The sequence below is a fragment of the Poecilia latipinna genome, unplaced genomic scaffold, assembly GCF_001443285.1.
Source record: "Poecilia latipinna isolate Pla-1442-1.1 unplaced genomic scaffold, P_latipinna-1.0 Scaffold798, whole genome shotgun sequence".
NCBI classification, from domain to species: domain Eukaryota; kingdom Metazoa; phylum Chordata; class Actinopteri; order Cyprinodontiformes; family Poeciliidae; genus Poecilia; species Poecilia latipinna.
Window position 1 is genome coordinate 248,040 of NW_015113414.1, and position 15,886 is coordinate 263,925.

Here is a 15,886-nt window from a genome sequence, read left to right on the forward strand (position 1 = left end):
ATAAAGATGGAGAGCAGAACCGTAGACATGACAAGCATGTGTGTTTTTAGTGGGCAGGTGGGAGCACCCGCTGTGCTCCTTCCTGTGTTTCCACTCTCAAAAGTTTTGTTTTATTTTGGAGGAGCTGCTTCTTTTTCTCCTTTTTCATCCCTTGCTCCTTGGTTCTTGTCTTCTCGTGCAGCAGGGTGGAGATGAAACACGGAGAAACATGAGAGATGTTGAAGAGAAATGTCACCTTGTCCCCTTTGGCTGAGAGCTGCTCCCCTTTTAGACCACTGCCTGAGCGAGTGGAGCGGGTTTAGCTAACGAGCTACGTTGTTGCAAAGCTGAGACAACAATAGCAGCACAGAAGCAGCAACCAAAATACACAAAATAGTTGCTTTACTCAAAGATATATAGATGTAACTTCTTCTATGGTGGATAATCAGGACAGAAGACAAAACAATTGAAAAAAATCAAGAAAAATCAGTTTAGCGTTCAGTTGTTCAAGTTTACAGACAACAATGTTATATTCTCATACTAAATGATTATCTTCTTCTTTCTTCTTTCTTTCCACATTCAGGTGATGAGTGGTACTTGTGCAGGTTGACTCTGAGCATGCCCAGTCAGGCTGACCTGCAGTGGGGGATGTTTCCGTCGCCTTACCTGGGCGCCGTGGGTCCTGATGCCACATCTGGCTCTGTGGTCTACCGGCTGTCAGCGAGACAACGAGACGGCGCGCTGGGACAAGCTCAGTTCCTCCTACTTGACGGTACATTCTCCTGATACGTTAGCAGAATTAGTTTTGCATTGCTGTTTAAGTCAGGATCATCAAATTAACTCAAAACGTGTGAAATGTATGAATGAACCCCCAGAACTAAAGCAAAAATATCTTATGAAGATGTTAGCTAAATCTGTTAAGAGAGAGTCATCATCTACAGTGAACATCGGCTGAAAAGCCACGTATAGAGGAAGAAGCCAACCAGATTTGCAACTACACTCATGGACAAAGACCTTAGTTATGGATTATCTATCTGTCTGTCCATCTGTTCATCAAGTAATGGGCACCACTAACTAAAATACTAGCTATGCTAACTAACTCCAAAGAACTAATCATAAACATTAGCTCAATTAATGCTATGCTAATGGTGTTAGCCTGCTAAAATGCTAAATTCAACCATTCAACTGTAGGTTTACAAAACAACCAACTAAATTAATGCCTTAGAAATTACTTGGGAAAATTAATTATGCAAATTTTCACAGTTAGCAAAAATGCTAAAGTGGTAAGCAAAATATCAGCTCTGCTATTAGCGCATTAGCATCTATCTATCTATCTATCTATCTATCTATCTATCTATCTATCTATCTATCTATCTATCTATCTATCTATCTATCTATCATCTTGCTTTGTATCTTTTTTCTTTTTTTACCTGTCACAGTCAAACCTTGTTTTCCCAGTCTATTTTTCTCTAAACCTGTCGTGTCTTTGCTTTTATCTCCTGCCTGTATCTGTAATTAGGTCCGCTCCTACTCTGCCAGGCACTCTGTGACAAACCTGTTTTGCTCAAAGGAGTGATTTATAAATAAAGATTGACTTGTTGGATTTCAATTACTGTCAAGAGGGAAATGGAGAAAAAAAGTGCATAAAAAGCACAGAGCTGCACTCTTAATCGCTCCCCGGGGCAAAGAAATGCGAATAATAGCAAAGTCTCAGGAGAGGAAGGTAGCGAGTGGGAGAGTTAAAGGGTGGGCGTACGGGTGCCGGTGGCTGTGGATTTTTATTTTTAATTATTATTATTTTTACATTTTATGAGAGAAGAAGAAGAGAAGAGGAGGAAGAAGAAGGAATGATATTTATAGAGCTAATTTTTAATGCTCCCATATTAAAAGCTTCCCTTTGGGATAATGTGAGCACGTGTGCACTGACGAATAATCCAGTAATTTCAGTTAAAATCTGCGTTTGGCATCATGTCAAAGTGAAAATGTGTAGCCAGTGTGTATGTGTAGCACGGACCTAATCAGTGGCAATAATAGGATTTTACCCAATGTGAACATCAAAAATTTACTGTTTATTATCGTGTTTTTTTTTCCTACTCGCCACCAAAACAAAATAACTTTTAGAACATCACACAAAAATTAGCCATAATGGTAGCTAGCTTTTATTACCAGTAGGATTTTTAGATTTACTTCACTTCTGCAGAAAGTCAAAAGTGATTGCTGGCTTTAAGAGAATCTATTTATGCTTTAAATTTGCTCAGTGCTATGTTTATTAACTAATTAGCAGTTAGTAAAATACAAGAAAGAGATTTTAGCATGTTTTACATTCAGTTAAGTTAAAGTACTTTCTCATCTGGTGACAGTAAGGAGATATGAAATAATGGAAAATCTGATCCACCTTCTACTTAAAAACACTAGAAAGAAACATCAAACATGAATTAAAACAATATAAACTTGTATCCTTATGGGTTTTTATATCTAAAGAACAGAAAGGACGCTCTCTACCTCCTGCTGTTCCTCTATTGCGTTGCACCACAGCACAAAACTCTGCTAACACCTTCAATGTTCCAGTTTTCTCAAAAGATTTGAGCTTACAACACACCTTCATGTCAAGTTGGAGAGGGTTTCACGTTAGCCTAATCAAAATGGATAGCAGCTTTTGAAAATAATGAAAGAGCAGAGCCGTAGGAGGAGATCAAACAGTTTAAGTATAGTTTTATCCCACTGGAGGTTGTTAATTTCGAAACCTTTCGTAATTAGTGACAGCTAATTGGAAACACAGAAAGAGACAATTAAAAAATAAAACATTTTTATAATTGAGACAATCAAATCTTTGAAGAACTTTAATGCTGATTTTTTTTCTCCTCTTGCACACACATTGTTTTTATAGAGACTGAAATGAATCTGTCACAGGAAAAATATCCAAGAAGGAGGAGATGATTGACAGTTGGGCTGCAGCTGCTGCTGCAGAACCCTCTGGTCAACAGCTGGGGATTCTTCTCCTTTTCTTCCCCTCGTCTTCGTTCTCATCTCCTTTTCCATTATTCCTCACTTCCTCCACATCTCTCACTTCCACTCTGCTGGCAGCTTTCCATCCTTCCTCTTCCTCCTTTTCTTCTTTCTTTATTCCTCATCTCTCCATCACTTACTTCCTCCTGCTTCCCGCTCTCTGTCTCATAAACCCAGAGGGACGTGAGTGAAAATGAGCCCACTCTTCTTTTTTTTTTCCTGCGTCTTCAGAGAGCGTTAACTAGCTCATAGAACACACATAAATAAACACACAGCCAGCATGCCTCCAGCATCAATTTGCCTCAATTGGCTTTTCATAATTGGACAGCTGGGACTCCGTCTCTTTATTTATACACAAGTGGACAAGTTGAAAGATGATTGTTTATGTGAAAAAAAAAAAAATCCACAAATGAATGTATTGTTTGAATAATGGCAACATTCATTAAATAGTTAGAGAACTGTAAAGGCAAGTTATTCATTAAAATGCTTTAAACTGAAAGCATGATCAAAAAAGAATAGCTCAGAGTTCAAAGTACAGAAGTAAATATGAAATTTAGTAATAATAGCAAACACCAGTCCTGTGTAAATACACAATGACAATTCAAGCAGGGAAAATTTACTGTATTTTCAGCATGTATATATATATCATTTTTTCTTTCTTTTTTAGGTGGTGAGGAGTGCTTTGAAGTGGACCGTCGCTCTGGGCTGATTAGGACCACAGGACGACCTCTGACCCCCAGCAGGGAGTACCATCTGCGGGTCCAGGCGGTGGACGGACGAGGCCGTAAAGGCCCACCAGCCACTGTTTCCATCCTTGCTGGATACCGACCGCCACAGTTTACCAACTCCACCTACAGCCTGAACGTGCTGGAAAACACGCCTGTTGGCCAACCGTGAGTCCCACCAACACAAATATTATCAGTACCTCTTATATAGATGGTCAAACAAGCCTGAAAATACAAGGCCTTGCATAAGTATTGATACTATTTGAGTTTTTCAACATATTCTTATGCAACACCCACAAGCTTTGATGGAATTTGTTGTAATAGAGCAGCATAAAGTTGCATGTTATGTACTTTTGTTAGTTTATAAATCACTGAATGACTTAACACCAAAATACAATACCGACCCAAACCAGAACCAAAACATGGAGAAGCAGCATTCAGCTTCTATGTGCCACAAATCTGGAACAAACTTCCAAAAAACTGCAAAACAGCCGAAACACTGAGTTCCTTTAAATCACAGCTGAAAACCCAACTGCTTAGAGTTGCCCTTGATTCATAATAAATGAAACATTGATCAAAACATTTGAAGTGTACCTGCTTGATGATTTTGATGATGGTATTTGACAAAATGTAATATTTATTGCTTGCTTGTACAATGTTGTTTTGATGTCAGACACTATGAACTGCATTGTTGCTAAAATGTGCTATACTATTAACTTAACGCGATCTATATTGTTAAGGGGAAGAAAAATGAGACATGTAAGTTTGGGGTTCATATATTTTCACGCCCCTTTTCTTCAACACCCCTAAATAAAATCCGGTTCAACCAACTGGCTTTGGAAGTTACCCGAGACATGGCCGTCCACCTAAACCTACAAGACAGGCAAGGAGATCATCAATCAGAGAAGCAGCCAGTACGGACACTTTCTAATCTCAAATTTGATAATTATGAAAGAGTGGAAAGAAGAACATTCAGTCAGAGCTACTATATTCATCTGTGGCCTAGTCAAAGTCCATGTCTAAATTCAAAGATATTCACAGGGGCTTCTCACTGGTTTTGAGGTATTATGTGAAGAGATTACAAACATTCTAGGGGCTTGTTGCATATTTTTAAAGGTGCTAATAAACAAATATAAATAAGTAAAAATGTCTTGTTATGGTATGGAGAACTATTGTTCAGAGTTTATACTGCATTCAGTGGGTATATACTGCATGCAAGCCACTGTGCACAACGCTATACTGGCATGATATCAATAAACGCTAAATTATAGAGCCATGAAAAGGTTATTAACCCAAATTTATGTTTTACCTTCCACATCTGCAATCCCATCATTTACATTCCAATGCCATAAAAAATGAATGGATTTTGCGAGTCTGCCTCTGTGAGGTTTTTTCTCGTGTGTGTGCTCGTTGTTGTGCTTTGCATGTCATGTGATGCATGAAAAGATGAGCCCCGAAGAGCGAGACAAAAGAAAAGAGGAAGAGGAAGGAAGAGGTAGACAAACAGAAGAGAGAAAATAGAAGAGAAGAAGAGGATGGGAGACAGAGGGATGAAGAGGAGGAGAAGGAAGGGGGTGGGATGGAGGAAGAGGGCCCAGATGTATGAGTGTGGCCTGAGGCTGAGAATTTGAAAGTGTGGCAAATTCAAATATTTATTAAAAGTGAGGTCTGGATAAACATGAAGGGGAGTGTGTGAGTGTGTTGAATCCCCCAGGGCTGCTGGCGCAAAGCACATTGTATTAATATCCAAGTATCCATGCCACCCTCTGAGCGCTGTGTGGGTGTAGCTCAGTATGGGTTTTTTCTGTGTCTCAGCCTTCCATTATATATGTTTTGCATGCCCTTGCGTGTGTCTGTGTGTACGTGTTTCTCTTTTAATCAAATTGATTAACCAGGTCTGAGCATGGCACCTTAGAGCTCAGAATAATCCATGAAGACTGCAGAGTTTAAGAGCAGCACCAGCGTGTCACCAAGTCTGTTTGGAGTCGTACATGAAGAGCAGCTTTCCTCTGACCTGTGCTCATGTTTACCCTGCATACAAGATGAAATAAATGAACAAACACAGCAACATTATCGTTTACTCACATATGAGGTACAGAGGTAACACATTAACACGTTTTAATGTTGGACTTTCTCATTGTCATTAAAATGACCTGAGTCAAAGTTTGTTAAATTAGGTACGCAACAACATTTCTACAGAAACTCAAAAGAATAAAGTCTAATTCTCTATGTTTTCTTGGGCTTTGCAGTGAGAGTATGGCAATGCAAGTTTATTTGTTTTGCAAATAAATTTCAACAATGTTGCATAAAGAAAACATTAAGCACAAAACATAAAAACCTGATGCTGCTTCTTCAGGTTTGCTTCTGGTTCTGGGGATGTAGAGTAGACTGGAGCTAGAAGATCTTATGTTGTTTATCAAATTCAACATTATATATTTTACTATGAATTAGACAGGGAAAATATGTTTTCATAAAGAGGGAAAGACTGACGCTCATCTCGGTGTAATCTCAGAGAGCTCCAGCAGAACCAGCCTACATGTGGTTCACAGAAATAAAATGTGAACCACATGTAGGTTATAATTATAATTTTTCTGGCTCATCTCGAACCTTTCTGTGTGTGTTTGTGGTCAGGGTTGCTGTGGTTCAGGCTGTCTCCTTCCAGAAGAAGAGTCTGTCCTACATGTTACTGATTAACCCCGGAAACCTGTTCAGCATCAACCAGGAAAGCGGCGCTCTGAGCCTCACCCGATCGGTCGACTACGAGAGCGGTCACAACCTGCACACCCTGCAGGTCCGAGCCTCTGAAAGCGACACCGGCCTCAGCGGCGTTGCAGAGGTACGCATCAATGCCATCAGATTTACTGAGTCCTGTTTGTACTGCTTCAGTAAGAAACATCCCAACAACTTCAGCAGAGCTAAATCTGAATAAATTGAGCATTAATTATGCCATGAATACCTTGAGAAGCCAGGGATGTGATGAAAATATTCCAGTCTACTCATGAAAAAAAGTGTATTTTTATCTAAACTTTTATATTGTAGACAAGCTTTTTTGGCTAAAAAATATCTGAGCTCAAAAGGACTTTGGATCAGAAATGTTTTTAATCTGAAGGAAGATTATTTTCATTGTCAACTCTCCCAGAACATAATTATAAGGTTGTAATTTTCCTTGTGTTCTTTGAATTACACGCCTCAAATTGTTGATAGAAGTAATGCATTCAACACTTTGTCATAATTGTGAAATCTGTGTTAAATGTGGCAATCAGTAGTTCCTGTAATGACTTTCAGGGAATCATGTTTTCCATTTCTGTCAGGTGTAAATGCACCGATACGTACTTTAATCCAGTAAAAACAATGAAAAAAACATTTGACTCTACAGTGGCACACACAGCTGCTTTTATTATCTTTCTCATGATGAGCCTGTCAATATATATAACACAACACATGTAATGGTTCATAACTAGTCTTACTATAACAAATCTTACTGTAATGTAAATTGTCCCAGAAGTTATCGCAATAAACAATATTATCTTTGTTTTGAGGCCAACATATGCACCACCTTTTTCATTTTTCTGCAAAAGCTTTTGAATATTCTTCAAAAGCAAACACATTCAAATGTCCGACACATTTTATTTTTAAACTTGCATCATGTTCCAGATGGAAACTACTTGTTTTCACTACCCAACGTGGTGAGTAACTTTCCCAGTGATTCCTCACTGTGACCTGAAGACCAGTGGTGTTCACCTTGTTAAGCGATCTGGTCATTTTGCAGCTCAGGACAAAATGTGAATGTTATCCAGGGACTCAGATGTCGCCATGACCTCTGTGTGTTGCGTATGCATTCACACCTGTAGCTGAGGCTGAGCCTGTGATCAAATCACCCCAGAGGCTCAACAACGTCAGGCGTGAACAAGGTCACAGTTTACTGACCTGTGATGACAGTCACTGTGAAGTGTTATTCTGTGAACGCAGTGTCCCGGCACACTTTGCCAAAGCGCATTCATTTCAATGCTTGACAACTAAACAGTATCACAATTAATTAGACACAAAAAGCTATTGATTCAATAAGTTACCAACTAATATTTTAAGTTAACATTGAAGAATATTGTCTTGCTTTTTCTACTTTCTAATCTATGTTGTAAACAGTGAATACCAAGCCAATAAAAAGAGAGGTTCACATAACAACAGCCAACTGGTTAAGGTTTGACAGAACTGTTTAAACTCGACGGTCTTTTAGCTGGTGTGCTATATAAATAAAAATTCACTACCATCACAACTTATCAACTCTCACTTTTAAAAAAGCATCTGAACGTGCTGACGCCTAACTGCTCTCAAGCTGCTCTCTGATGAAAACACGTTCATTTCTGAATCAGATGCAATGATGCAACCGTTGAAATTTATAACTTACTGAGCATACGTTACGCATACTTAAATTAGAAACAGCAGATTAAGCTTTTTTTATGAAAACCCTCAATTTCAACGCTGTATGCAAAAAAACTAAACATCCTGTCTACAAGCACAACTACAAACTACCTTTTCATCTTTTGGTAAGCTATGCAAATTATATGAAGCAAAGATCTACACCTTCCCGCTAATGCATATTAACATGCAGTGGATGCATGGCTTTTTGCTCCATAAACTCATACTGAAATTAGTGCAAGGACTTTTTTTCAGTTTGGAGTTTTTGTTCGATATTACAGGCTGATTGAAGTTTTAAGTTTCATATTTAGAAATAGTAGCTGTCATTGTTCATTAGTCTGTCAAAATCCAGACAAAATTTATACACGTTATGCTTAAATCTTAGCAACCGAAGACAGAAGGACTTTCCACTCATCACTCATTGGACTTGTGTTCACACCGAGCATCAGAAGCCAAAAGTTGCTCTTTATGATTTGCACCACATAATTTAATAATTGTATGGTAAAATTTGTCAGCTACTCGTGTTTTATGATGACAGTATTTCTTTAACAATTTAAAGAGTACAATTTCCACTTGAGAGCTTTTAAAAATCCAGTTCTTACAGTTACAGAAATAGTGGTGAGATCTAATGTCCTTCATTCAAGTTCCTACGGAAAACAAATATTTTGTTCCTAATGGGAACATATTTCTTTTACAAAGTCAAAAATTGTTACCATTTTCCTTCTCTTTAGAAAGAAATCACAAAACATCTCCTGCAGATAACACAAGGGTTTAATTATGCTTCAGGTAATTACTATTGACAGGTGATTACTGACTGTTCCACATCACTCAGGGTGATTTGTGCTTCACATTTTACCTACAAAGTAAACAGAATAAAGCCGTTTGTTTTCTTTTCTCCTTCAAATTAATCTTTTAAAGCAGAAATGTTCTTTTCTGGAAAAATCCTAAATTAAATGGCTTTAAAATGAAAAGAATACATTTTGTCCTTGTTTACACTAGTTTGTTTTCTATATGCTCTGTGCATACTTGCAGAGGCAGCCACACATCTAAATCCTCTCAGCCTCACCATTGCTGCCCTGCTGCCCAGACTAAACAGGTGGTGTGTTTGAGGTTCAGGACTGCAGAGGAAATCTGTGCTCAGGTGGTCACATCAGCAGCCTCACCAGTTAATTCAGCTTTTATGAGAATAAAAACAAACTATTATGCTTCAGTTCTGGCATGTTGGATGGGGGAACAGGAACAAAGGTGAGATAAAGACACAGAGAGGATTGAGATTTAAGGGCTTAAAGCACGGACAGACAAATGGTCATGAATTAGTTTCTCCTTAAGCATCAGATATACAGCTTTACAGTGGCATCTGTATCTGCAGTTTTTAACACTAGAACATCAAACAAACACCCTGATATCACTATAGAAGGTAGTGAGAAAATCATATTTGTCATTTACCACATCCCAGATGGATTAACAGACACCTAAAGCAGAATTTTGAATTTGTGATGTTTTTGTGGTTCTGTTTGATTTAAAACTATTTTATTTCATGGCCTGATCACAACACACACACAAACCTTTCTCCATATGGATGACAGAGAAAGATGAGTGGTTCTAGCTTTGCTTCTGACTGATCCTCTAGTTCATGGTGTTACTATGAAGATCCATACAATTATAGAAAAATACTTCACAGACAGAAATAACTAGGGATTAACAATATATCTGGATTATGATCAGAAACGGCACATTGGTGTCATTACAATAAGGAAAACTGGGCTTATATTATATGTTATCACAGTGCCAAAAGGGCAGTAAATTATATGTAATATTGGTTATTGGCCGAGGCAGTTTAATTAATATCAATATCGGCTCAGATTTCCACCCCGGTGCAGACGTTACCTGTATTTTTCTGATTGATCTGTGGATCCATACAGAGATGAGCATCTATTTGCATGAGAAACACTAAAACTAAATGAGCTTTTTCCTCCAGGTCATTGTCCACATAACGGATGAGAACGATTGCACACCAGAGTTTCTTCACTCCATCTACACCAGAGATAACATACCTGAGAGCGTCGCACCTGGAACCTCACTACTGCAAGGTAACACAAACTGATGAGTCTGCTGAAGTTTTAACACCATGCATCATGATGAGACCAGTTATTTCCCTTAATCCTGTTGTTTTTTTTCTTTTGTGTGTCCACATTTATAGGTTTTTCCTCCTGATTCCTTACATTCTTTCACTCTCGGTCCATTGTTGTTTTCCTTTTGCTGTGTTTCCATCGTTCTTTTTTCTTGGGATCTTCTCAGTTTTTTTTTTTCCTTTTCATCCCCTCACATATCCAAATCTCTTGTTTACAGGTTCCTCTTCTCTTTTGAGTGGCTTTCTACTTGTTTTCTTCTATCTCGTTCATCCACCTTCTTTTCTTTTTCCTCTCCTTTTGCTAACATAAATCCACATTCATTCCCTTTTAATTCCCTCATCTTTCTCCTTTCCACCTCATTTGTCTTCCTCCTTTAACGTCTTTCAGTTTTTTTCTTCTCCTGTCCTCAACTATTTCTTCTTTTAGATGTTTTTCACCACATTTCCTCTTTTTATTCCCATCAGTTCTGGCTCGCGACTGTGATTCCGGTGTGAACTCCGAGATCTCCTACTTCATCCCGAGTGGCGATTTTGACATCACATCCGGGGGTGTGGTCAGCCCTGCCCGTCGCCTGGACTATGAGCGGCCCAATCACATCTACGAGTTTGTAGTTGTCGCAGTGGATGCAGGGACGCCTCCTCGAACTGGGACAGCCTCTGTTCGTGTCCGTGTGGCTAACACCAACGATGAGGTGCCGGTCTTCTCCCAAAGCGTGTAAGAACCTCCGTCTGTTAGTATCTGATCATCTCAGTGTGGATTTTACTTTACTTAATAGTAAAGAAGTCAGATGTCAGCATCTCTCTTGTTTTTACTCCACAGAGACAATCTGCTAATTGAGGTGTTTTTTAAGTCAGAGTTTATTTTTATTTCTGCTTCCTCCATCTCTTTCTGTTTCATCTTCACTTCAATCAATCCAGGCTCTTTCCTTCACACTACTATGTGTAGTACATTTTTCCTTGCACTTCTTACTTTGTTACTTTATGCAACATCACATCCTACCTTTCCCAATGTCCTCCAGCACAGTTAAAGGTTGTTTCCCTCTTTCTTGCAGCTATAAAACCTTCCTCAGTGAGGATGCTGGTCCCGACACGCTGGTCGCCATTGTTCACGCCAATGACCCTGATGGGGACGGCGTCTCTTACGCCATCACAGGTGGCAATGAGGACAGCAACTTCCAGCTAGACAACCAAAAAGGTGAGATAAAAGCAACAGAGCTTTTGTCAAGTTGAACTTCTGCTGAAACAGAAGATCCAGATCAAGATTTTTGTCTGATGTTGTTCTACATCATTTAAATTTGGAGTGCTAATGAAGATGCTATGCAGAGGTGAAAGTGTGCCCCGCACTGCGTAGAACATTTCAGCAACAAGGTGGTTGAATTTTACATGAAAAAAATGTAACACAATAACCAATTATATTCAAAACAGAAAACAAGCAACAAACATTACATATTAGTCAAATAATTTACATTTTGCTGCACCTCTGTGCACCCTACTACATTTTAAGTTGTTGTCCTATAGATTAACACTTTAATTTTTATCCTTTTTTACGATATGACTGTCGTAATTCAACTACGTCTTTCATTGCATTTTTATTTTAAGGCTATATGAACAAAATGTTCAAAAAAGTTAATATTCTCACAAAAACTCAGACTACAATTGAAGGACATAAAAATAGACAGATTATAAAACTCCCAGAGTGCATCACACCAAACTATCACTCCTTTCTGCTGCTGGACATGTTCCCTCTGGTAACAGACAGCAAGTAAGGCATTGAAATAATATTCAAGTTGATTAAAAAATGCTTAAATTTGGTCTTGAAGAATGTAAATAGCTAACTCAAATTTAAAATGAATGTGAGCAGTAGATTAAGCATTTCTCTAGGCAGTAGATGGTTTTGTTCTGAAAACATTCCTCCTTTTCCAGCTCTGCCTCTAATGGGACAGTAATGAATGTCAACATATTGTTTTTTTCAGCAAGCAGAGCGCTCTGACACACACAAACAAGGGGAACAATCACTTTTACACATGTACACACACAACAGCAGTGTTCAGATCATTTACAATTACACACACACATGCACACAGCAAAGTGGTTGTTTCCATAGTAACAAGTATTTGGGGATAAAGCGTGATAGTATTAACGAGGCCAGTGTACCCCCTGGAAGACACACTCACCACAAACGCATAAATAAAAAAACAAACACATAAATAATCACTGTGTATGCGTGTGTGTGTGCACACACACACACGCATACACACACAAACACAGCTGTCCCTGATGTACTTCACTCATTTGAATATTTGTGCACCTATTTTTGTGAGGACCATTTTATCCTTTTGTGACTGAAAAATAAAAACTTGTTTATGTGCCAAACTAGACACGAAGTATGTGGAATGCACACTTTGCTTTTCCATTTTTCTCTCCAGTGTTTTAAGAGTGACAGTGACAACGGTTGCTGAAGGCATTTTGTTTTTTGGGCTGTGTATCTTTGCTGTTCGTCTCAGCAATGCTTTAAGGGATGCTTTAAAAAAATACAAACTTCTCAAATGTTCTGTTGGACTCCAGTGGCAGGAGCATCATTGTTTTAGCGTCTCTGCAGCATCATTCAGTGTCTTTCATGATGGCATTTTCAATGTTGCCAGTGTATACTTTCTTGCAACATGTATATCTTTTGACCATTTTTGAAAGCTGTTCATGTTGTTTTTCAGTGACTCGCAACAAAGTGTAAAGAAGAAGTGAGCAATGTTTCATGCTACAATGAACACTAGACAATATGCTCAATATACCTGGAAAATTTGGCCAATGAAGGTTTACTGCACCTGTTACAGTGGTCACTTTTATGCAATTGAACAAATAGTCCAAAAAAGGACAAAAATAACTATATAGAATTATCTGAAAGGTTAAATGAAGACAATTAGAGTGATGTTGAGATTCTCTCTCTCAAGCAGCTCTTATTATTTAGGTCATTGAGAAAGAACATCTGGAATTTGGGATCAATTTTCTTCTTCCCTGTTGATTGGAGGAATGAGGTTTGCCCTGATTCCCACAGAGTAGCCTGATCTCAATAGACTGGTTCCCAGTGTGAATTGATGGTGCACTTGACTTGTATTTGTAAGTCCTGAAACGTCTCTTTGATAAGTCAGAAATAAGAAAAAGCAAGATAAATAAATAAAAAAAATAGAGCGACCCCTGAAGCTGAGTTAAATTTTAGTGTGATTTTCAGCTTGATAAAACATTGAATAATAATGAGACATTAAACCAGTGCTGTGCACACTGTTGTCCTTGTACTTTGAAACAAGGCTCTGAATCCCATTGCAAACGACAGAGAGGAGACCGTTCTGGTTTTAATACATGTAAAGGAGAGAAATAAGATGTTTGTCAAGGGCTGCTAAGAACAGTTAGCACCACAAATGTGAGTAAATCCCTTCTATTTTCTGACATTCAACTAGAAATCACTAATTTCTGGTTGAAAAACCAGAAATTAGTGATCTGGGAGTTCAGATCACTCCCAGATCTGAACTTTGACATCCAAGACAATTCATTGCAGCATGACATTGACACACCAGACTCCGTTGTTAATATAGCATAGCTGCAGAAATGCTGCATGTGGGAGTCCACCTCTTGTTGCTCTAGCAGTGCCAATATGATGACTGGTGTCCTCCACACTTTTTTATTTTTGCATTCTGGTTTTCCTGCAGCTTGTTTTGTTTGACAAAATGTGTTTTTTCCTTGAAAATTACCTCAGTTTGTTCCTCCTACTGTTTCTCTCTTTCAAGCCTGGGAAAATGTTGGCACGGCGTTCTTTCATTACATCCCAGGGGTCATTCCAAAGAGAGCCAGCCACAGCGTCATCTCTTTTTACAGTGCAGGTGTTCGAGCTGTGGGCTCTGCTTGGCCTGATGAGCAACACAGGAGGATGTTTTGGTGAATTTTCCTCTGTATTGGAATTTGGAAAAACATGGTCTCTTTTTCTTCAAGGTGGCAGAAATAAAGCAGACAGAACAGACAGCCACAAAGTGGGTTTTCTCTAGAAAAATCTCGTCTTTCCACATAAATGATGTACTAAGACTCTCTCCCAGATGTCCATGTCATGTCAGCAAGAGTAGCAAATCAGCAATCATTAAGATGTTTTTTGGCAAAGGTGAGACAATCTCTCGTGTGGTTTTGGCCTTGAAACTCTTCCATGAATTATATTTTTGCTCAGGATCTCTTTCCTATTGTTGAATTATGAGAACAGACCTCAGGCAAGTGAAGTCTGCAGTGCTTAAGACACCGTCCTGTTTTGTATGGTCTTGTTTGGACATGAAATGTTAGTTTTTGCGATCTTTTAGCCCACTTTGTGTTATCAGACAGGTTCTGTTTAAATGTCTTTTTTTTATCCTATTCTTAAATTTGACAGTAAATCTGTGCAGGGACCTAAACTTTAAGGTGATGGCAGTGAGGCTTGGAGCTCCTTACCAAAAATAAATTGTCAAAATGTCAATAGAAACATAAAAAAAGTTGATTGCTGTCATACCAAAAAATACATTTGCAATGGTTGTTGAAAAAGGTATAAATAACTTTTGCCCTTTTTTCTATACAAATTTCTTTTGAATTGATAATCACTTTACATTATTTTAATATCTCTTAGGAGAGGATTTTATATCAAAAACATTTGCATCACTTTCGTCCCTGTTTAACTTTTTTCTGACTCTTCTTCTTTCCTCAGTCTTGAAGAAAGTTTGCACACAAGCCCAAAGCTTGGAAAAATAATATATACCCTGCTGCCAACCCACTTTTTGTTGGTCAGAGGAAATTAAATGCCGGTTAACTCTGAAGCCCTAGGTTCTGTTGTCCGTTCTTTTCTGCCACTTTAAACTTTATTTCCCCTGAGGCTCTGTTTGAGCATAACTTTTTTAAGGAGGGTCAAAGTTTTGGGGGTCAGTTCTTTGATGTAGCCACATGCACTGCTCCACTGTTCTCATGCATCCGTGCACAAAAAGAAATAAATGTGAACATTTGCACATAAATGTTGTATTAACGCTTTTTTTCACACACTCAGACACACCTCCACACACGCAGGCACACACTCATCTGCACTCATGCAGCAGATGGCCTTTGGCTTGCTCGGATGTTCTGCTTTGTCACTTCAAAGCGTTGTGAAGTATTTTCATGTAGATGTGATCGCGCCCTCTCAGCCTGCGTGTCTATATTCATGCTGCTACCAAAGCTGCTTGTTTGTTTGTTTGCGATGCCTCTCTGTTATGTTAATGCCGCAGCGATTGTTAGCGCAGAAAAATGGCATTTGTTTTACACCTGAGTTGGGATAATGTGAGGGTTTTTCGCACGCTGTTGCTTCAGTTGACAGTCGCTGCTGTTGTTGACCCACAGAGCAGGAAACATCACAGCGCCGCTTTTCATCTCCGGTGTTTTTTAAACTCAACACGTCCGCTGTTATTTATACTCACCAGCAGGATTTTCTTTGTGGATGCTGTGGCTCAGAAACAACCGCAGCAACTTGAGCAGTAGCTCCCGGGTGCTTTGTTATACTTTCTGTTTGCTGAAACATTTTTAATTTTCTTTTTCCTCTAGAGAAGTTTATGTATTGCCATCTGGCACACACAAAACAAACAAACAAACAAACAAACAA

The 15,886-nt window shown here is 38.7% G+C and overlaps 1 protein-coding gene across 1 annotated transcript in view; it reads left to right on the forward strand.

The window, feature by feature from the left end:
- LOC106956217 (neural-cadherin-like) overlaps positions 1-11,577 on the forward strand; it is a 75,908-nt gene extending 64,331 nt beyond the window's left edge. The window contains exons 2-7 of the mRNA XM_015046918.1: positions 563-751; positions 3,653-3,878; positions 6,342-6,546; positions 10,105-10,216; positions 10,723-10,972; positions 11,310-11,577. Coding sequence (XP_014902404.1) covers positions 563-751; positions 3,653-3,878; positions 6,342-6,546; positions 10,105-10,216; positions 10,723-10,972; positions 11,310-11,487 — 1,160 coding nt within the window. The 3' untranslated portion in view covers positions 11,488-11,577. The remainder of the gene's footprint in view (positions 1-562; positions 752-3,652; positions 3,879-6,341; positions 6,547-10,104; positions 10,217-10,722; positions 10,973-11,309) is intronic.
- Positions 11,578-15,886: the final 4,309 nt, after the last annotated feature.